General features: G+C 45.7%; 1 protein-coding gene across 2 annotated transcripts in view; it reads left to right on the top strand.

Moving 5' to 3' along the window:
* Positions 1 to 23,670, top strand: part of C1QTNF3 (C1q and TNF related 3) — an 868,328-nt gene that overhangs the window by 693,233 nt on the left and 151,425 nt on the right. For both annotated transcript variants that reach the window (XM_069627099.1, XM_069627098.1), the window contains exon 5: positions 16,855 to 16,954. In XM_069627099.1, the coding sequence (XP_069483200.1) occupies positions 16,855 to 16,954 (100 nt within the window). The remainder of the gene's footprint in view (positions 1 to 16,854; positions 16,955 to 23,670) is intronic.

Here is a 23,670-nt window from a genome sequence, read left to right as displayed (position 1 = left end):
GGATGCCAACTTCATTGGCACTGAAGCTGGCAGCCCTCTGCCTCTCTGCTGGGGGGTTGCCACTGGTGCCAGATGGTGTTGTGTCGGACATGGCAACCCCCGAGGCAGGTGTAGGTGGGCAACTGGGTCCTTGGGCTGGGCTGTGGAGCGATGGAATACCAGTCAGGAGTCTTCTGTTCCAGCAGGGGTGGTCGCAGCAACTGGACCCCTGCAGATGGCTGACGTGCTGGCACCAAATAGTAGGGCACGTGGCCAGCAGTCAGGCAGGCAGCAGCAGATGGCAGGTGGGAGTGTGCTTGGGAATCTGGGGGGCAGGAAAATGGCCTTCTGGGCAGGAGCGTGGTCTTCTGTGTGTTGTCGCGTGACCAGCTTGATACAGAGTGATTTGGCACGTGAAGAAAGCACACGTCAGCGTGTAATTTGAGGAAAGGCTCTTAGCGCATAAGCGCATATGTGACGTGATATGCACAGGTGTTTCCCTCAGCATGGGTGCATCTGCACGTGCAGAAAAATCACATACGTGGGTTAATGTGTGTAATCCGAGGAAAGGGCCTAAGCGTGTAAGAAAAGTGATGCGCACAGGCGTTTCCCTCAGCACGGGTTGAAGGTGAGCGGGGCCAGCAGTTCGCTGTACATGCCTTTCGTGGAGACTGACATGTGTGTTGCTACTTCGTGTTGTTTTGCGCACCATCACAACTTCACAGCGGATCAAGGACATATCTCTTCTTTTGGCGGGGGAATTGGCTATGCGTGTTTTCGATTATCACGCTGGTCTGACGGTGAGTCACGCATGCTATTTTTCCCACTGCGGGTGCCCCTGTGTATCGCGTACCCATTTTCGGGGTCATAGTAGCCTGCGTGTCCCACGCGTATGTGTTTTACGTGTCCCTGGGTGCCACCGCGTACTATGGGAGGTTAATTCCACACACGTGGGCTATTGGGGGTTGCGTGCACGGTTTTACTGCAGTTTTGGGGTGCCTGGGTCTTGCGTGTCCCGTCACTTTATCACCAGGGTCACATACAGCCTTGCAGGTGCAGGGGTGCTGTTAACATCTTGTATCCCACCCCCTTCGCCCCAATTGCCCAGGACAATTGTCGGGTACACCTACCATTGGCACTACTACATCTGTGCCGGCACTACTACATCTGTGCCATGGCTGGGAGGCCACGAAAGGTGAGGGGCACCTCAGCTGTGCGTACTCCATGTGGCAGGCGTGGTCAGGGACATGGCCGGGGTGACCAGGGAGTAGGGGCACACCAGGGTGTCCAGGGTGGCTGTAGAGGGGGAAGAGGCAGGGGTGCACCACTTCGGCACAATGTTGTGCCACGTGTTGGTGCAGTCATGCCACCACCCCCTGTGGCTCCAGGAGATGCAGTTCTTGCATCTGACACTGATGCCCATGTGATCCGGCAGTCCGTTTCATCGACTGCCACGGCCCTAGGGTAGTGGTAGCTGCAGGTGCAGCTGTGGACACCACCACCCAGGCTCAGGGTCTGCCAGCGCAGGCTGCATTGGCACCTGAAGAGTCCCTGGAAGATTTACAGGAGGTCAGGAGGCACAACATATGTGCACTCAGGGCTGCCCTGACCGAGGCACGTGTCCCTGGGGCAGTAATGTCATCCACTGCCCCGACCAGCCAGGTGTTGGCAAGTGCATGGGCAGATGCAGCCAACACCACCCCGGTTGTGAGTCTACCATCCAGGACAGTCCCGGTCAATGACCCTGGCACAGCGGATGTTGCTGCGCAGGGTCCATTCCAGGGCACCCAGCAGCCACTGAAGCAAGTCAGGGCTTCCGTCCTTGTTCCACCTGCCACTCCCTCGGTTCAATCCACCAGCGCCACAGCCCATACTGATCAGGGGGGCATTTGCCAGCCAGGGTCTGGACCACTGTCCAAGAGGAGGAAGGTTGCACCTGCAGTAGAGTCTGGGACCCAGACACAGCTCCGGCCTCTGGCACGTCAAAGAAGAAGCCTTTCTGTGTGCAGGAACTGGACTTCCTTGTGGACTACGTGCGGGACCACAACCGTGATATGCTGGTGGGGTCGAATTGTCAAACTACGCCTGCCCATCGTATGTCCCACTGGAAGCAAGTTGCGGATTGTGTGAGTGCATTCGGCCATGAGGTGTGCACAGCTCAAGAGTACAAAAAGCGTTGGGATGACCTCAAACGCAGTGCTAAGGCGAAGCATGCCTCTAATTACAACATGACTCTGGTGACTGGCAGTGGGCTACCACCTGAGGAGGAAGACCTGCTTCACACGAGTCAGTTGCTGCAGAGTTCATACCGGCAGGAATGGTCGAAGGAGTTGGAGAGATGCTGGACTTTGATGCCCCGTCCAGTGAGTGTTGTTGTGTGTTTGTCGAGGCCATGTGTGGTCTGCTTGTGTGATGTGTTGTGCTTGGCTGCCACTACATGTCATATGTACATGGTTCTCATGTGCAAATCATGCAATGCTTCACTGATGCGTGCCAGCTGTGCAGGATGCTGGACATGTAGAGCAGACGGGGACTGTCCTCATCACCACCCTTGCACCCTACTCACATGCTACTCACCCGGCTGCCCCTCCGGTCCATGTTCCAGCTCACTGGCCCTTCTGCATGTAGCCTGGGGTGTCTTTCCTCTCAGCACTGGGAATATGTCATTGCATGACTGATGTGCATGTGTCTTCTGCCTGCATGCGGGTACTCCACGTAGGCATCCCCCCAGCACCCCAATTTCACCATGGCACTGGTGTGCATCATGTTGGCATACTGCAATGGCCTGTTCAAGGCTCCTGTGTACATGCAAACTTCCACCAGCCAACCTGCCAGACACATACAGTGGGGTGCATCCTCTGTCCTTGATGAAGGGTGTCTCACTTGGACTGTGCAGATGGCAGAGTCTCCCCAGGGACATGAGTGCACATTCATGCTCCATGTGCATTCCATGCATGCCCCTATGTATCCTTGACAGGATGATCATTGTAGTACGTGTCCAGGATGACCTATATTTCATGGCATTTGATCATGCATTCCATGCCCACTCAGGCTCAGTCCATCATCACACACAGGTTTAGGGTGTCACAGTCTGTGTGGGGCACAGGCCTCCCCCTGTTTCAGGCCCACTGACTCTGTTCAACTGGTGTAGTGGCTTCTGCACACATGGGTGTACTACTGAGGGTTCATCATGTGTCCTGCTTACTATCCGATCATCATCTGCTGTGTTGTCAGTTGACTCAGATGATGCAATTGACGCTAGTCAACACTGTCTGCCAATACACAGGTCTCTGGATACCCTTTCACTGACATGCAATGCCTCCCTGCATTTTCACTTAGGGGGGTGGGGGGTTTCCTTGTAGCCATGTAACCCATTGCATGCACATTTCACGTGATGCCTGAACTTGCCCTTGCACTGCCTTCATGTTTATTGATAGACATCATAATGGACTTGTTCATGTAGATAGTGGGTAACGTACACATGGTCTGCATTGCGCATGTTATGTGGAACTGGCATGATCCCAAAGGTTCACTGTTGTGCAATATGTGTATGCCCAGGCCCACTTAGCTTCTATGGTGGATCCTGGGCGTGGAGATTTCCACAAGGAATGATGTAATAGGGCACATTCATAGCCCAATGTGCTCAATCGGGCCCTGAGGGGTGTTGTGGAGGCCTCATGTCCTGCAGCTCAGACGGTACTCAGCATTATGGTCCCTCATGCCTGGTTGTAGGCCCTTGCTTTGCTTGGGACATTCTCTATATCTACATGGCCCATGCCACTCGGTATGGGCCGAGCTGCAGATGGATGTAGCTATATTGATGATGATGCTTTAGTGATGCATGTCTACATGCATGTTACCTGTTTCATTGTGTGTTCGGATTCACTTGCAGCAGTAGTGAATTTGCAGTTCAGAAATGCTTATGGTGTGTTGCATCTCTTAGTTGCCATCTGTCTTTTCTGCCTGTGACATGTGCCTGACAGAGGTGGTGTCTGATGGAGTTCATATACTACATTTTGTACTTGTGTAGGCTTTGCTATTTAGACACATCCATTTATGCTTTTGGGATATGTTTGCATATCAAGGGCACTGGATGCATGCCAAGTTCTCATTCGTGTGTGACATGTCTGCTTCATGTGTTGGCTGCCTATGTGATGTCTATGTGTGTGTGTTATGTGCTTCTGACATGTGTACTAATCTTAATTTTTCTCCACTTTTCAGAGTATGACGCAATGGAGCCAGAGGATGGTGTTGTCATGCCAGGCACAGGGTTGCTATCACACCAGCAACCCAGCACAAGTGGGGGTCGTGGGGTGTTAGACCACGAGAACCCACTTGTGTTACAGACCATCTTGTCTACGGCTGGCAATGAGTCTAGCCCGGATGATCACTCTGACGACAATGTCGAGATGGATGTCCATTCGTCAGGGGTGAGTGATTCTGATGTGGATGCTCCTCTGTCCGCGACACCTGCACTGGGGGCCAGACGGTGGTGGGACCCCCGCCTGTGGTGGATCGGGATGCAGGGTCACCCTCCACTCCAGTTGCTGATGTGCCTGGGGCATCACGTCAATGGAGGAATGTAGTCCTGCAGCCGCGGGTGGTTCCAACCCAACAAGGATGTCGGCTCCTTGGGCCCCGCAGGTGTCAAGCCCAGCAACACAGTGGCCATGTGCCAAAGGGGTATACTGAGTGGGAGCAAGCCATGATTGCCAATTCAGAACACCATGGGGCAGCAATTGATAACATCGCTGAGAGCATGGAACGTGTGGCGCAATCCGTGCTACACCCTGCTAGGCAGGTGGAACTCCAGCAGCGGGTGGCACAGTCCACGGCCTGCTCGCTCAGGCTGGGCATGGTGGCCTCAGACAGGGCACGCCGGGCTGAAATGGTGTCTTTGCGTCAAGCAATTGCTGCTCACGAAGAGGCACACATGGAGGCCATGAGGGTTGACTATGAATCCCTCAAATCTACTCTGGCTGTGCTCTTGATGTCCCAGAGGACGCGGTCAGATGAGAGGTTGGAGCAGCTAGAGAATACCATCTCGGCTGAGCTTCGTGCTTGCCGGGAGGTGTACCAGTTGTCCAGCTAGGCCATGCAGGAAGAACTCTGTGTTACACGTGTTACCTTGCAAGAGGAAGCACGCATATCACGTGAGGTTCTACATGCTTACATACGTGTCATCGCCGCACAGAACCAGGCTCACCCATCCCACAGACTTGCTGCCGATGAGGGGCAAGATGCGCCTAGGCGTGGTAAGGCTACCGTGCCACGTCAACCTTTTCAGCCAGAGGGTGATGAGGACGACGAGTTACCTCCCACACAGGTCGGGCTGTGCAGGCGTTTTTTTTTGTCTCAACATCATCGCATGTGCGTGTTGAGGTGCACACTGTACCTCCTCCCTCCTGGGTGCCTCCACCCCCGGGCCGTAGGTGGCCATTTCTGTAGTTAGTTAGTTAGTTTAATTTGTTAATATGGTTTTTCATAGGTAGTTTAAATAGGTAATATAGTTTTTTTATTTAGTTTAATTAGTTAATATAGTTTAAAATTGCTTGTCTATTGTGCATTCATGTGACGGTGTGGTGCTTTGTGGCTTTTGAAAGCATCCACTGTCTGTTCCAGCAGGGCCCTTCAAACTTGTCATGTATGTTTTTGCAGCTTGGGGTCCTGACTCACATAGGCCACTCCTGCTTCCCTTATGCATGGGCTCGCAAGGATGGTTCGGTGTATCCATGGGCTTGCAAGGATGGTTTTGTGTTGCAGTCATTTACACAAGGGCATTTGACCTTCCTCATATCTGTGGCCTGTCTGCTGCTGTACTACTTGTGTTAACAGCCCTAGTGGGGATTAAGTGGGTTTTATCCATGGCATGTCTGTAATCAATTTGGGTAGTACATGATTGATATCTCCATTAATTTATGGGGATTGTGATGTATGTTCTTTTCTTGCCTGTATATGTCCTTGATGCACTTCATGCTGTAGACAGTAGCCTGCAAATCAGATGCCTGTCAAAGTCACACTGATGGTGGGAGGAGTTCGGATGTAGGTCTCAAACATGGCCCAGTAACAACCAGCAAGAAGACACTGCAGGAAAATGAGCCTCCAGACTACCTTTCCCAGCCGACACAGTGCCAAGTACTGCTGACACCTGGCCACGTTCGGTGGTGCAGATGTGCGCATGTGTGCGCAAGCAGAAGCACAGGGCTTGTGATCAGACGTCTGACAGAAGCAGACGTGTTTCCAGGAGCTCCAAGCAAGGTGAGCAGCACAAGGGGCCACACCGTAGCCAACCTTCCACCAGGCCACTTGCACATGCATGCTAAGTAGCGTCAGTGCTGGGGAGTTTGGCCAGGCATTGTTGTAGAAGCGCACAGTACAGTGGCACACGCAGGGGCCGTCGCACATATCTTCGACTCCCCCCTGCTCCATAGAAGCTAAGTTATTAGCGCAGTAGCGTTCCTAGCCAGAAAATAATGCAGCGCACAGGGGCACCCAGCGAGGCACAGACTCGAGTTCATTGCATATCATTTGCATGTGCAAATTGCCATGTGCACTACCTATTGAAATCCACGGCTGCCAGAACACGACTTGTACTGAAGTCACACCTCGCTATCCGTGCCTAGCAGCTCACCCAGGGACCATTCTATCATGTGTGTTTCTTGACAAATTGGTCTTCTATTTATTGCGCGCCCATGTGCGCCTGCCTTACTGCATTGATAGTGTATGAACCATCACGGGGGCAAACTAACATATACGTACAAAGCAGCAGACAAGAGTGTTTGTTTGTGGAGAAGTCACTTAATTTGGTGCATTAATGGTGTGTGTGTGTTGTAAACACACACAGATTAGTAACTCATGCTCTCTTTGCAGCATTGAACTGATCCTGTTACCGGACCTGAGAGTGCGCAGGCAGGAGGTCAGCACTCACCCCAGAGATAAGTCTCTCTTTGTCTTGAATTTGACTCATTTAGTATAATTTGCATGTAGAACATGGTTTCTCTGATTGAGTATGTGTTATTGTCAATAGTTGTATTTTGTATTTTGCCTACTTTCCCTTGCCAATCCAACTCCCCTCTCCTGCCCCTCTTTCCGGTTATCCTGAATTCCAATGCCTGTCCAAACAACAGATCCCTGACCCTCTTTCCCCGCCAGGGTCTCGGAGGCCTGTGTAAGTTTTACCTTGCAGGTGCCCAGACCACGGAGGGGGTGGTTGGTTCGTGCCACTCCTGCGCCTGGAGACCGGAGCTGTGACACTATCCATCAGTTGTTGCATCGTCATTGCATATTGTGTCCTGAAAAAGGTACCCATCCTGTTGAACCATCCTGTTGAACTGTGCTACCTTGGTAGTTCTATCATTCTGCTTGTACATGTGCTTGGACATTTTTTTCTACTTCAAGTCATCTACTGGAGTTTGGGGGTTTGGCTCCTTGGAGTTCTCTGCGATTTGGTATTTTTACCAGTCAAGGAGGCCTCTGAGGGGCTGGACCCTATTTACACGCAAGGTGGAACATGAAGACCAAGGGATAGGGGATCCGTTAGCCAGGTAGACTAGAAGGAAGAAGGCTACATACCCCAGACACAGTTGTTCAGATGGTCATGGTGATGTGTAAATGAGGGAGGGCCTTTTGTTGTTGGACAGTAAGTCTGGGCTACATGTTTGGGCACTCTCTGACAATGTCATTGTGGGGTACTATGTACATGATGTGTTCTGCTGGTCGATGGCTGTTCCTGTGTTGTATTTACTTTTCAAGTGTCAGGGGATTGTTGTGGTTTGACATGCTTGGGTGTACACATGGGCAATGTTGGCATGTGATGTGTACAGGACACTGAGGGTCACTTGATTTCACATGCATATATTGAGTGCATGTCCCTACTGACACACACAGTTACACAATGCACCATCACACGTACAACCACCCTTCCATGCCCACAGGTGCACACAGATTGCCTTCTCGGGCACGCTGTGTCCCAGCAGCGCATGATCAATTGCCATTTGGGGATTGTGTACATGAGTCAATAGGTTGTTTATTTTGTTTGTCATTTTGATGTGATGCTCAAGACGTATCCCCAACACAATGGCTGCTCACTGTGCTGTGTGTTGAGCAGTGTGTTGCAGGAGACACACACAGTACACGGATTAGGGAGTAGCAATTTTGGCTTTCCCAATGTGCATGTGAACTGGCATTCAGTCTTTTGTTCATGCTACCACTGGTGGAAAGCATTTGTGTATGACTTGGTATGCGTGGGAGGTTGTTGGTCAGTCATTTCATCTGATTCCATGTCAGGCGTCATTGTCCCGGGCCACTTTCCATTTATCACATGTCACTTTGTATCTTATTGGTCATGTGTTGGGCTTTTGCTGTTGCATGCCATGTCATGGTGTGGCAGACAAGGGTGATGTGGGTTGGGAGGGTTTGGGTGACATACCAGTGATTGTCATGGCCTGTTTTGCAGGGGGTGGTGTGATATACACCTTGCATGTGTTCCTTTTGGTCACACAGGATTGGTTTTATGTTTAAGTAGCTAGGGATTAATACAATGTAGCACTTCCGTGGCAACATTCTCAGGGTGGTAAGGTTGTGACAGTTGACTATCTCTTTGTCATCATCGATTGTCACCTGGTATGTGCCAGGCCTGTGTGCACTGCGCAGGGGTGGGAGTTTAGGTGAAAAATGTGGCCACAAGCTGGGTCCGGGCTGCCTTGCCACATGCCCTTTCCCCTCCCATGGGCAGTGTCTGTGCCTGTGGTTGGGGATGTGGGGGCACCACCATGTCCACCGGTACATCCCGTCGTGTTGCAACATTGTGCAGGACACATGCTGCCATAATGATCCTGCACACTACTGGGGGTGCATATAGTAGCTGGCTGCCACAGTGGTCAAGGGAGCGGAAGCGTGACTTGGGCACTCCGAATGTGTGCTCCACTATGGCCCTGGTTGCAATATGGGCTGCGTTTTATGTTACCTGGGGTGGTGTGGTGTGGTGGGTTTCCGGATTGGCGTCATCATGTGGTTGCTCAGAGGGTAGGCACTGTCCCCTGGGGAGGTGATAATGGTTGTGATTAGTTGAGTTTGTGTATTTGTCTGTGTGTGACATGCATGCATGTGCACAGGCATTTGTACTCACCTAGGAGCCATGTGTCACCATGCTTCCCAGCTTCCAGGGCCCAGCTCAGGGTGGACATTCTGTATATGAAACTGTCATGGGTTGAGTCAGGGTAGTTTGCATAAACAGATGTGATGATTCCCTTGGCATCGCATACAACCTGCACGTTGATGGAATGCCAGTGCTTGCGGTTTCGATAGATGTGCTCAGTGGCCCTAGGTGGACGGAAGGCCACATGGGTGCAATCTATGGCACTGAGCACTTTGGGGAAGTGTGCCACCCTGTAAAAGTCCTGGACCATGGCCTGCATTTCTGCGGGTGTTCTGGGCATGTATATGTGCCTGAGGACTGAGGGGCGCGCAGTCATGATTGCCAACACCTGGTGTAGGCAGCGTGACTGCGTGGCCTGTGAGTCCCCCCCCCACTATGGCAGTTGTCCGCTGAAATAACCCAGTGGCCAAAGAATGCAGGACATTGAGCACCTTCTCCAAGGGGCTCAATGCTTGGGAGCACAGGGTGTGGGATGTAAGGTCATCTTCCCACTCCCTGACCAGGTCTAGGATGATACTTGGTGGAAGCCTATACCTGCCATAGACCTGGTTGTCAGGCATCCCAAAAAGGCTGGTCCGGGGCAAATAAATGCAGCGCCTGGCTATTCTCCTCCTGCTGCGTTGTCCCACGATCAGTGCTGCGACAAATGGGGCATTCATCGTAGCTGTGTATATGTGTTTGTTGTTTGCGTGCACTTTTATACTGCGCACGGGGACGCTTCCGCCTGCCTTCATGTGGCAGACATATTGACACCTGTGCGCTTCTTTTAGTGTGCGCAGGTTTCCCGTATTCGATTCCATGAATACGCATTGTTCGCTTGCGTTTGGGCGTTCTGTGTATTTCCCTGCAGTACTTCCCCAGTTACGCCTTCTTTTTCACACGTTGTTCCCCAATCCGTGTGTTACGCTGCGTGTCCCGTCCCCTTTTTGGTGTGTGCGCCGACGTTGTGCGCTTTCGCTGTGCGCGTCGCACACAGCGTTCAGGATGTTGCTGTGACGTGTGCGCCCATGCGCGACACACTCGGATTTGGCACGCATTCGCAGTAAACACGCGCATGCTCTTGCTTTTTCACGCTTGCGCCAAGATTTTTGGCGCACATTTGTTCCATGAATCGGCCCCTAAATCTACCTTGTGTTTCAGCATCCGTACATCTATATTCTGCAGCACTTTGTGCATGTGTAATCTTCTTTTTGTACTTAAGTGTTCACTTGATTCTTTACTTCATTATTAGCTTCTTTAGGATCTCTACATCCTCTTCAGTCAGTATCTCGGGACATCATACATACTTTTTATGACATCACTAGCTTTTTTTCTCTGCTCTTTCTCATATTCCTTCAGGGGGTTCCTCCTTTAGTTTGTCATCATTTCGGGGATACATTCAGTAGGGTTGTTTCAATGGGTATCTTCTTTTGAACACACGCTGCGGTATTGGTACAACGACTGGTGTCAAACATGGCACACTCTCATGTTTCCAACACATAGGAGGAAGGGGCGCGGGATCTCTTGTAGAGGTATACAGCTTCTCATCTACACTTATGCCATGACCCGGACAATCTGGCCTCAGGCTATGCGTCGGTCACTATTTTTTGTACCTACATTATGGCACTTGTCAAAATTAAAACACAGACACATTTGCAAAACTATGCTTTCAGGTCCTTGCCAATGCTCCTTAAACAGGTTTGCTGGAAATCCACCCCTGTTTTATTTTTTCGAAAGTGTCAAAATGTATGTACATACAATAGTCATATAACTTAGCACCCACCTGACAAAATCCATTCAGACTTTGCACAAACCTTCAAGGTTGGGTCTCTGATCTTTCTGAAAACCTTTGCCACAATCGTCAAACAGCAACAAAGTTATAATCCCCCTCTAATTTAGCCTCCTCTTGACAAAATCCCACCAAACCTTGCAAAAACGTTTATCTAAAATCTATTTTGCAAACTTTTGTGCAGATTTGTCAAATGGCACCATATTTATAAGTCTTTACAATATTTTAGGACCCCCCTCTAATTTTTTTCCCTCTTGACAAAACACCACCACACTTTGTACAACTATACAGAATCAGGTCCAGTATGACATTCCAATATTTCATGCAGTTTCATTGAGTGGCGCCAAAGGTATAAGCCATCCAAAAACTGCTTTTTACCAACCCTGTAATGCACAAATAAGCATCCGTGTCCCCAAAAATCTAACCTGTTTGCGGACATCACAGGACTGCCTCGGACTGTTCACAGACATTGAGAAAGAAAATTGCCTGTTTTTTGACTTTTTAAGGCCGTATCCCATCAAATTCTCATCACTCCTTACCTTCCGAGAGAATGTTTTGTGAATTTGACAAGTGCAATGTTGTGTTTTTTAACATGTTTTTACTGCGATGTTCATGGATGCCGGCCACTGTCCACGAATCCAACATGGTGGCCGTTTCCAAAAATCAGACACACTGCACATTTTGTATTGAGCAATCAGTAGGCACGTTCATTGTCCGCAGACCTCACACCGCCTTCTGGACCAATCAGTGGCCTGACCACGGACCGAACCCTTCTATCACTATTTTTTTACCTACTTTTTGGTAATTTTTAAAAAACTACTGGACGGATTTGCACGAAATTTACAAAAGCACGCTTTTGGGACCAAGTCACCACTCCTGTCGCAAATTTGGTGAAAATCTGTGTGGTGGTTTAGACTGTAGACGTGAGCAAACCCTTTTTCCATTGTGTCAATGTAAAAACCACAAATTTTGGGAGGCCCCATAACTTTGCCCCCCCTTGATGTAACCTCATCAAACTTAGCCAGATCGATCTGATAGGGCCACCTGATGGAGAAAAAACTGCCTTTCCTATGGGTTGAGCAATTTAACCAGGCTCAGCCTAATGGAAGACACTTTTGGGGCAGCTTATAACTTCACCCCCTGGACGAATCCTCACGGAACATTGCAAAAAAAAGTATATGGCCCCGTCAGATAGATTCTGCAAAGTTTGGTGAGGTTTCGTTAAGTGGGGTGGCCCAAAATGTGAGGTTTTTTCCAATAGACGCAATGGCAAAATAATTTGATCATGCCTACAGCCCAAACCGCTGAACAGATTTTCACCAAATTTGCAGCAGGAACGGCGGCTCGTTCCAGAAAGCATGCTTATGAAAATTTGGTGTATATCAATCCAGTCGTTTTTTTTTAAATGCCCAAAACATATGTAAAATAAATTAGTGACATCTGAGATTGGTTCGTGGACTCACTTTCCTGTGCGCTGCGCAGATGGGCATCCTATTGGCCTATAGGGCAACGTGATGTTCACAGGCATTGGATGCGCCCTTGATTGATCAGTAAAAAATGTGAGGTGCGTCATATTTTTAGGAAATGCCCGCCATGTTGGATTCGGGGTCAGCCACCATTATCCGCAAACATTGCGGTAAAAACATATTAAAAAATACAACATTGCGCTAGTGAAACTAATCAAACAATATCTGGGGACGTGAGGGGTGCTGAGGATGGGATGGACTATGACCTTAAAAACTAAAAAACTGGTGTTTTTCTACTCCAATGTTTGCGAACAGTCCAGTGTAGTCCTGTGATGTTTGTGGACATCTGAGATGTTCGGGGGCATGTATGCTTATTTCGGCATTATAGGGTTGGGGCAAAGCAGTTTTTGGATGCCTTATAACTTTGGCGCCACTCAATGAAACTGCATGAAATTTTGGAATTTAATTCTGGACCTGGTTCCAAATGGTTCTGCTAAGGTGCTGTTTTGTCAAGAGGGAGCAAAATGAGAGGGGGTCCCAAAATACTGTAAAGGCTTATAAATTAGGTGCCATTTTATGAATCTGCACAAAGGTTTGCAAAAAGATCTTAGATCTAGATATGCATGTTTTTGCAAAGTTTGATGGGATTCTGTGAAGAGGGGGCAAAATTGGAGGGGGGTCTCAACATTTTTATATGGCTTATAACTGTTGCCATAAGACAAATGTCGATAAATGTTTTCAGAAAGTTTATAGACCCAACCTTGAATGGATGTGCAAAGTCTGAATGGATTTTGTCAAGTGGGGGCTAAGTTATATGACTATTGTATGTGCGGATATTTTGACATTTTTAAATAAAACATGGGTGGACTTGCAGCAAACTTGAGTAAGGAGCATTGGCAAGAACCCGAAAGTATGGGTTTGTAAATGTGTGTGTGTTTTATGTTTTGAAAAGTGTCATCATTTAGGTACAAAAAATACTAATATACCTTTGTTGACTGTGGCCATGGGCAGTGACCAGATTGACCGTGTCCTAGCCATGACCCGGACAATCTGGCTACAGGCCATGACCATGATGGACCAGCAATGGTGTTAAAGTGGGCATGGCCAACAGGAACCGGCTATGTGGGAAAGTTTTTCGAAATTGGGATAGGTTTGAATGTGCAAAAGAAATCTGCTTGTGGGTATACGTTGAAGTGCGGGCTGGGATTTCATCAAATATGCACGAGGAGGGTCAGCAACAACTTTAAAGCATGGTTTTGCAAATATGTCCTGTGTTTTATGTATTTGAAATTGTCAAAATATAAGTACAAAACACTGTGACATAACATTGCTGTCTGGGCAATGGACCTGGCCGTCAGCAAGGAGATATGTGTACTGTAATTTGCGTATTTGGGCATGGCCGAACCAGTAGGTTTGAATGGGAACAAATATTCTGCTTGCAGTTACAGCCTGGTATGGTGGACTAGATTACAACCACCATGGGTGACGAGCATTATCAAGGACTTGAAAGCATGTTTTTAGAAACATGTCTTGTGTTTTGTTTTTCGAAAGTGTAAGAATGTAAGTAGAAAAACTAGTGACATACATATAGTGTTTGGGTAGTGGGTCTGGTCTTCGGCGAATGCACATGTGTACTGTGATTTGCTGATGTGGGAATGGGCATGGCCAAAGCCAATTCCCCATGGATTTGGAGACTGGACATGGTCGCAAGTATACCCTCATAATGTGGCCAATGGCCAGTGCTCATGGCTTCCAGCCATGGCCAGTCTCCACAATCCATGGGGCGTGGGCTTCGGCCATGCCGCATGCCCCAATAAGCAAATCAGAGTAGACATTTCTCCTTGCGAGGGGCCAGGCACACTGCCCAGGCACCAGAGTTATATCAATATTTTTTGTACTTACATTTTGACACTTTGGAAAATGAATAAAACACTAGACAGATTTGCAAAAGCATGCTTTTACGTCTTTGCTGATTGATGCTCTTTGCGCAGGTTTGTTGTAATCCAGTCCAGCACTTCAGGCTGTAGCTGTGAGCAGAATTCGTTTTCCCATTCAAACCTAGGGCTTCGGCTATGCCGCATACCCCAATAAGCAAATCAGAGTACACATCCGTCCTTGCTGAGGACCAGGCCCACTGCCCAGGCACCACAGTTGTATCACAATTTTTTGTACTTACATTTTGACACTTTGGAAAAAATAAAACGCAGGACAGATTTGCAAAACCATGCTTTGAAATCCTTGCTGATGCTCCTTGCGCAAGTTTGCTGCACTCCCGACCAGCACTTCGGGCTGTAGACACAACCAGAATTTTTTTTTCCCATTCAAAACTATCCCGATTTTTTAAAACTTTACCACATAGCCAGTCCCTGGTGGTCATGCCCACTTTAACCCAATTGCTGGTCCCTCTTAGTCATGGGCATAAGCCAGATAGACCGGGCCTTGGCTGGACAATCTGGCACTGGGTATGGCCACAGGCTGTACCTCAGTCACCAAAGGTATATTACTATTTTTGTGCCTGCATTATGACACTTTAAAAAAATCAAAAAACGTGGCCATATTCGTAAAACCAGGCTTTCATGTCTTTGCCAATGCTCGTTGCACGCGTTTGGTGCCTAATCCATCCATGATTTATCTTTTGGAAAGTGTCAAAATGTATATAGACAAAATAGTCATATAACTTAGCCCCCACTTGGCAAGACCCATTCAATCTTTTCACAAACATTCAAGATTGGGTCAATAACCTTTTTGCAAAAATTAGTTTGAACCTAGTTTTGGCCATTTTAAAAAAAAACTACTGGACACATTTACACCAAATTTGCAAAAACACACTTTCGGGACCAAGCTGCCTCTCCCAGCGCAAGTTTGGTGCAAATCTCTCCAGCGGTTTGGGCTGTGGGCATGAAATTTTTTTTTTTCCATTATGTCAATGACGATTCCAAGAATTTTGGGACACCCTCCCCCTATAACGTTTCCTTTGCTTGGTGAAACCTCACCAAACTTTGCATAATCATTCTGAGTTGACCATATACATGTATTGTAAAATTTGGTGAGGATTTGTCAAACGGTGCCAAAGGTATAACCTGCACAAAAAGTGCTCTTCCTATGAGTTAAGCATCTCAACCATAACTACACGGCCTCTACCGCAGGCCGCGTAATATAATACTCTAATTAATGCCTCTGCATTTGGAGCTGAGCATGGGCACAGCCACCTTACCCTGAGACCTAGAAATAAGTTTGCGTAAGGAGAGGAAACGTCATCAACAAATGGTCCTCAAACACCGCTGGAGTGCCCAATGCTGCATCCATTCCATCGCACATCCAGCTCTGAATCAGTAAATACCCGGGTGAGTGCTGTGAAAAATGAAAGGAGTCCCAAGCACAGTGTGTGTGTGCTATGTACTTAGTGATTCAACAACACAAACATTGGATCACACTTATACTTGTCATAATATAAAGTTCTGTAGTCATTCTTACGTTTCAAAAATGATTTTGCAAAGTAGCAGTAACCCTCACTTGTGTTATGTGTCCTTTTCTGCTTTCCTGCTTTCCCATCGGGGTATTTTTTGTTAAGTACAATCGTTTCTTTGAATGATAACCTTCTGTCAGAATATTAATTGGATTGGTTGCTGAAGGTTTCGATAGTATGCTTTGTTCAGTACAAGAAGTGTAACGTTATCATTATTACAATACATACTAGACTTGATCATTAGAAATGATCATTATAGAGTTTAAAAATGTTTTATTTTTTTATGTTAACACAATTAAATAAAGTTCTTTTTTACTAACTGTTTCTGCAAAAAAACACATCCACCCCGCCCCTCAAGATATGTTTTTCCTTTCTTATGGTCATTCAGCTGTCAGCAATGTAGGGGTTGGCTGTAGCAATCGCGCACCTGGCATTGCGAGAGAGACACACGCACGCACGCACGCACGCACGCACACACACACACACACATTCAGAGATAAAGAGTGAGACAGAGAGAGACAGAGAGAAAGAGAGCACAGAGTAAGAGTGAGTGGGAGAGCGATTGGATACACTAGGTACAGTTAGTATGACTTAATATGTCAATATAGATACATTCAGTGGCAAGAGGCAACAGAAATGTTGACCATAGCAGTTCACAAATACTGTTTAAGCTAGCATCACACATCTACAGCACTTGTTCTGCAGTGCCCCCCCCTTCCTCTTTCCTCTGACTGAAGATGGGTGAGCCCAGTGACGTGGTAGGTGCCTGGATATATCTCTTCCATTAATCATAACGACACCAGTAGCTTTATTCTGAATAGACGAACATATTAAATAGGAACACGTAGCATTCAGTCCATTTCCCCCTGCTGGTCATTGATGGCATACACACAATGCACATTTCTCGCCTGCGTTAATCTGTTGCATAAATAAATCCTTAGGCTGCATATTGCAGGACAGCGAAACTTGATGAAACCTGTAAAACACGAATTGATCCCAGCTATTTATCTTCTTGCAGGAGTTTATTTTTTTACCTTCAGTATGTTGAAACACGAGGAAGTGGCAGAAGTGTATGTTTACCTCATGCACAACGGCAATATAATCATAAGCATGCATAGGTAAGTAGGCATATTGGTTAACAATTTTAAGAACTATAAAAATATGCATTTTTTGCTATTACTTTTCTTAAGATAATGCTTATGCTCTTACATCAAAGACCAGGGGTAGCTTGTCTAGATTTGGGGATACAAGGAGTGCCCCCAAATCAGAGGCATGCACACGAGCACTGTCCTGGCAAACTGCCCTTTTATTTGGGAATGAATCAAGAGTCTCGCTCACCAGTAGCATAGTGAGCAGCGCTTAAAGTGCTGGTGGGGGGGGAGGGTCCCTGATTTGGGGGGCACCCCACCCCTTCCCCTAACCCCCCCTGCAAATCAACGAGAAGGCCTTTGGTTCGGGATGCCAGGGGAGGGAGGTTATATTTTACTTGGCATCAATCTTAAAGCAAACATAATATCATGTATGCTTTATCCATGATGCCCAGTAAAGAAATGCCATGCCATAGGCATAAAACGTAACCAAACTGGTTGTAGCAATTCAGTCCAGTTTAGTCGTGTAACAACACTTATTCTGTTTGCATGATAAGACAACTAGACCGGACTGCATTTCTGCAGCCAGCCTGGTTACGTTTTATGCCTATGGCATAGCATTTTGTACGTGGCTTTTTTTAATGAAGCAAGCATGATAAGTAGTGTTATGTGGCTAGACTGGCATTTTGGTGCTGTAAGTCTAGCCTTTTCTTAATGTGGCATGACAGTTTTACTAGGGATCATTGATGATGCTTGCTTTATAACAGATTGTTTGTGACAAAGCAAACATGATAAATGTTATTGCATGGCTAGACTGGCATTTTGGTGTAGTCAGTCTTTCCATTCCATTTGTTGCTACAGCATTATATTTTGTTTACTAGGAATCTATGATAAAGCAAGCATATGTGTTGTTATTACATGGCTAGACCGTGATTTTGGTGCAGCCAGTCAAGCCATGCCATTTGTTGCTACAGCATTATATTTTGTCTACTAGGAATCTATGATAAAGCAAGCATAAGTGCTATTAAATGGCTTCACTGACATTTTGGTGCAGCCAGACTAGTCATACCTAACTGTGGCATGGCATTTTTACTGGGAATCTATGATAAAAAAAAACATAAGTCTTACTATATGTCAGACATGGTTTCTTACTGTGGCATGGTATTTTTAGTGGCAAGCCATCATGAGTATGTTCTTATGTGCAGGTACTGGCCTATATTGGCAGAGCCAGCTTGGACATGTTTTCTTATCATATAAGTATTCACTTTACGCAAAAAGCAAACAGGAGTATGTTCTTGGATGGGAATACTGGCATTTATAGGTGCATCCATCATGGACATGTATGGGCACAGCCAGTATGACAATGATTTTTTTTAATGGCATATATTGTGGGGAAAGGCCTCAGGAAAGTGCATTGGTAAATGCTCCTGTTCACTGTTGGTTACTTGCATCTGTTGGATTTTTACATGTGTTATGCTTCAAAACCAATTGCAAACTGCCAGTTTCGATACCCATTTTTTCACAAAATGTGTGCTGTATATTGCACCACTGTAACTCATTATTCAACAAATGTTCTCAGCGGGAGTACTACCCCGAAACCCTCATTTGTGACAAATATATATGCCCCTACAATTTAAGAAATCACCAGCCACCACAGCAAAATAGTGACCTACGTTGACAGGAGTGATAAAACTAGATAGACCATCTTCCCTTTTATAAGAGGTATCTACCAGTCCCTAGAATGAGTACAATAAAATTCGAAGTCCTCAGTTTTACACTGTTATTGTGTTTTCTGCCAATGGCATAGCATTTTGTACTGGGCATTTATGATAAAGAAACCGTTATATGTGTTATTATGTGGCTAGACTGGCATTTGGGTGCAGCTAGTCTAGCCATTTCATACTGTGACATGACATTTTTTACTGGGCATTTAAAATTATCTAAGCATGATAAGTGTTGTAACGTGGCTAGACTGGCATTCTGATGCCCTCAGTCTAGCCATTTCTTACTGTGGCAGAATGTTATTACCAGATATCTGTCATGAGGTTTGTTTTATCACACTGTTAACCTGCTATTTAAGAATCCTTTTTGCCTTCAACATAAAATCTGACTTTGCATCTGTTGGCCCTCTAAATACTGGCCACTATCTCGCTATAAATCCATAGTTTTAGCTCTTAATCCTTCGACAATACTATTTTTTTCGATCCCCATAAAAATATACAGTCTTATTTGATCTGGGCTCTGTGACAGATATAAAGGAATTGTGAAATGCACTAAGAGACAATGCAAGTTATGCATGGCATGTAAATTATTTATGTGGGCATTATAGGTTGTTTATGAATTATGGATATAACATGGACATCGTTGCATAGAAGTGTGCACCTATCTGATTGGTGTACGTGCAAGCCATGTATGTATGCCATCCAGTCGCAGCATTCGATGACTCTGTACGATCCCGTGACTGCCTCTCTCCTGTTCTTCCACATTGTACAGATGTAGCCTGAGTTACAAATTGCTTTTCAATGGGAAATTCCAATTGAAAATCGCTTTGTAAATCAGGCCCATAGTCTGCAGTTACATGCTAGAATTTCATCATATATATGCGCAGACTCCCATCGTTTCTGTTTCATGGAAATCTATTAAAGTTGCTCCCTTGTATATGCCCGTCACAGCTAAAATTAGCTCAGTAATCAGAGGGCCGACCTGTCATATTCTCTATGAGCCACACTGAATTAGCACAGTCTTTTAATAACACACACTCGGGGCCAGATTCTGCTGGCAGTGCTATGCAACTGCATATCGAAGGAAAGACGGATATTGTTGTGTCTGAATCGGTAAAAGTGGCATATTTTGATTCAGCAGAAAAAGCAAATGTAATGCATCCATGCAATCGAATGGCAATAGATACGATAGAATGCCATTGCAGGGTTCTGCTGCAAAGCAATGAGGGGCGCTACCTCCATACTCACTAAATTCAAGTCAAATACCTATTCTGAAGCAGTAGCATGCTGAATATCAACTTATACAAACTCAGGAAATGATAGCTGCTCAAAGGTACATGCCAGGTTTCATCTCCTGATAAAGGGTGGAAAACAAATAGCATGCGAAAGTGCAGTATTTAACTTTAAAACAGCAACAAGGCAAAGCGCTATTGTTGCTAAACAAGCACCTCTAGCAGCAAGAAAGAACACAATGTGGATTTATACGGTGAAGGGAAACATGTACAATATGTCCAAAATGATATGTGTTGGACCTCATGAGGGCAGACCTGGGACCAGATAGCTCAAATTCTACTACTGCCTCTTCTCTGATTAGACTGCTGTCCACGGTAGCATTGAGTGCTGGTATGTCAACTTGTCCTCTCTAAAATCTTACAGGTTGTATACATTGCATCACTGAAGCGCATGTCCAAATTCATCTGTGAACGATTTGGTGTGGGTGAATGTAGAAGCTCACATAATTGCTGGTTTCCCTAATGTTGTGGGCGCAATTGCCTGCACGCACATCTGCATCTTACCTCCTGGAGCCACAGAACAAATTGGAAAGTGTACCAGTCACTCAACAGACAGATGTCATATGCAGCAGACCTGGTCATCACTCACTGTTTTGCTAACATCTCCTAGCATCTTCCATGGTGCATTCACCTTATGCAGCAGCAACATCTCCAAAGTCAATGCGCAGATGGGTCACATCAGAAACTGGATGCTGAGTAGGTGTGGGACACCAGATAACTGTTGTTAAGGTTATCCTTTACTTAAGTCATTGAAGTGGGTATAGCAATTGATGTATGTCAACTCCCATGAAGGTGACAGTCCATACCCTCTAAAAAGTAAGCACCTGACAACACTCACTAAACCACATACCGAGACAGAAAATAACTACACAGCTACCCACATTGCAAAAACAAATTGAATGTAGCTAGCATTTCGACTATTGAAGACACTGGATTGTTGCCTTGGGGTGGAGCACTCATGTATATGCATGGGAATGTTTACCACATCATCATTGAGTTCTGCATGCTACACAACCTAGTCATTACCAGGAAGGTGGCAGTACCAGATGACAACATACCAGCAGGACCAGAGAGGACTGACACAGTGCCCTGACAGATGACATGTGCAAAGGGTAAAAAGCAAGGGAAGAGGTTCATCAAAATGTCTTTACATACAAAGAAGGTAGCATACGTAATTTACAGCAAGTAGTCATTGTGTGCACTTCACATTTCTGGTGTATACAGACAAAAGAACAAGGGGTGCAGTTTAGAGTGTAAACCTTTATTATCAAAGTTCAACAACATGGTTATGTTTCCCATTGTCGTCATGTTGCAAGAAAAAATAGCTTGCCATACATTATGCTTGGCATTTATGACATACGTACCACAAACGTTTTCAAATGGTATTTGTAATTATTAGCCTCCAAAATAACCTCATTTAAAGAACGACTTCTCAAATCCCTGCAAAACTCCTCTGTCAACATGTGGGAAACATTGAATATAAAAGATAAACCCTGGAACAAAAGCGCAGTGCACATGTATGCACAAATATTAGCAACTGGCATTGTAGACAATGTGTCACCTTCCAACGCGGTATATCATGTAAACATTGTGCATAAAGTGCAATGTGAATAATGTTGGAAGTATAGGTACAGTGCGCAGATCCCCAAAATTCTTGTAAAAAGTCCATAAGACAAGTGAATCTGGCTTCAAATCCCAATTTAATGGTTACTAGACAGCCGACACGTGTTTCGACCTTTCAGGTCGTTCTCAAGGCTGTACATCAATCAGAAAATAATAGAAACAAGTAGATATTACAGAAACATAAACAAAAAGATGAATGGAACATCCCAATTGCAACAAGACCATGAAAAAAGAAAAGGAAAATGACATGCCCATATTTGGTGCTTGGTAGAAGCCAATGGCAACAAAAGAAAGTAAAAAGCAGCAAATTATAAAATATCCGACAAAAAGATAATCTGAATTAATGTGGGCTAGGCATCATTGCTAAGGTGTCAAATTTGACATTAATGCCACTAATCAGCATGTGGGAAGTTGCTACATACCGTGATTCAGAGTGTGCAATGAGCAGATTGATCATTTGCGCAATCAATTTTGGCCTGTAATGGTAATAAAATGACCCGTTTGGGTAAGTAAATTGATAAGTGCAAATGGTTTCGAGGTTGGTTTAAAGAAGATCAATGTCAGTATAAATTCAAATTTAAATTCACTCACCCTCCATTGGGTATGTATCCTTAAGAGTAGTTGGTAATCTAAAAAATAGAATGATGTACCACAAGTATGAGTGCTGCTGTGTATTGAAAGAGGTTGCAGAGAATATTTGATTCAGGATAAGTACTATACCTGAGGCTGAAGTAGCTAATAAGAGTTCAGGGGTCAAATCCCCATGGTAGTTCATGAGCAAATAATCCACACTAGCGCCGTTGGGCATAGCTAGTGTAAATGGCGGAAAAGCGCGTGACGCGCCTGCGCGCGTGACGACACGCGCATGTTTTTATGGTTGACGTCACACGCGCACGGCCCGTAAGTGACGTAAGTAACGCGTCATGAAATGCGGCCCGTTGTTGGAGAATGTAAACAAAGATAAGTGTGAGACGTAATTCTCAGCTTCTGTTAAATAAAATGAGTTAATTATGGTGCCATGATGCGTGATTAAGTGTAAACAAAGGTAAGTGTAAGAAGCAGTTCTCAGCTTATATTGAATAAAATGTCATCCTTGTGAAACTATAATACGTGAAAATAATCGAGCCATAATAGATGGGCAATCAAGACAAAAGATTAGTTTCCTAGTGCCTAAAAGGTGATTATTGCTGAGCTGTTCGTGTGCCACAATACACTTGTTGTGTGTTACTATTAAATAATACCATGAAATATGCAAGTTCCCACAGCTCTTTTAAGTTGCCTTTGAAATCACCTTTGTTCCTCTGAAATGCAAGCTAAAAATGCCTATTTTAAACATTGCAAGATATTCAAAAATCTCAATGAACACCAGCAGACATTTGGCAGAAGGTAGACTTGTGTGCATACAAAATCTGGAAAGAGAAAGAGCCTAAAATAATGTTCATAATGAAACTGGCTGAGCTGTGGATGTCAGCAGCCTAAGTTAAATTGGACTGAAAGACACTAAAATCTAAATGTTTAAAATAAATGAGTGGCCTACTGTTGAGTGTCACATAGTTTGCAATTGTTAAATGTCCTAGTTTTGAACTTAGAATCAGCATTCTAGCTGCATGTGTAAAAATTGTAAGTTTATTTGGATGAAGAAAAACTGGGAACAAAAGTGACATTTAGCTGAAGCCTGGCTTAAAGAGATTGAATTCTGCCCGGCAACTACCCCTGACAGGAGTTGTAACTTGCTCAGCCACTCTTCCCAGGCCTGGCTGCATTTTGCTGCCCCCACCAAAGGAGATGACACCTCCCTGATTGAATCAGGGGAGGAGCAGCTGGGGACTGCAGGAAACAGAACAATGAGCCTTCCTGGGCTCAGGCAAATGTTACATTAGGGGGGGGTCGTAAATGGCTTTCCCTTGAGAGAAACGGGGAGGGGCAGTGCCTCTGTGAGCAACTTGAGTTGGAGGAAGTGGACAAACCAGATATTCCACCATGTGCTTTGGGAAACCACACCCCTCTGGACCAGAGCATAATTTTAAAAAGATGGATAATTCATAGTACGGACTTATCAAAATTATATAATTAATATCATTATTCTTGTGATTTTTCTGTGCACATTTTA

Source organism: Ambystoma mexicanum, chromosome 6p (assembly GCF_040938575.1).
Source record: "Ambystoma mexicanum isolate Mex_15411 chromosome 6p, UKY_AmexF1_1, whole genome shotgun sequence".
Lineage (NCBI taxonomy): Eukaryota > Metazoa > Chordata > Amphibia > Caudata > Ambystomatidae > Ambystoma > Ambystoma mexicanum.
This window is presented reverse-complemented; position numbering and strand designations above follow the sequence as displayed.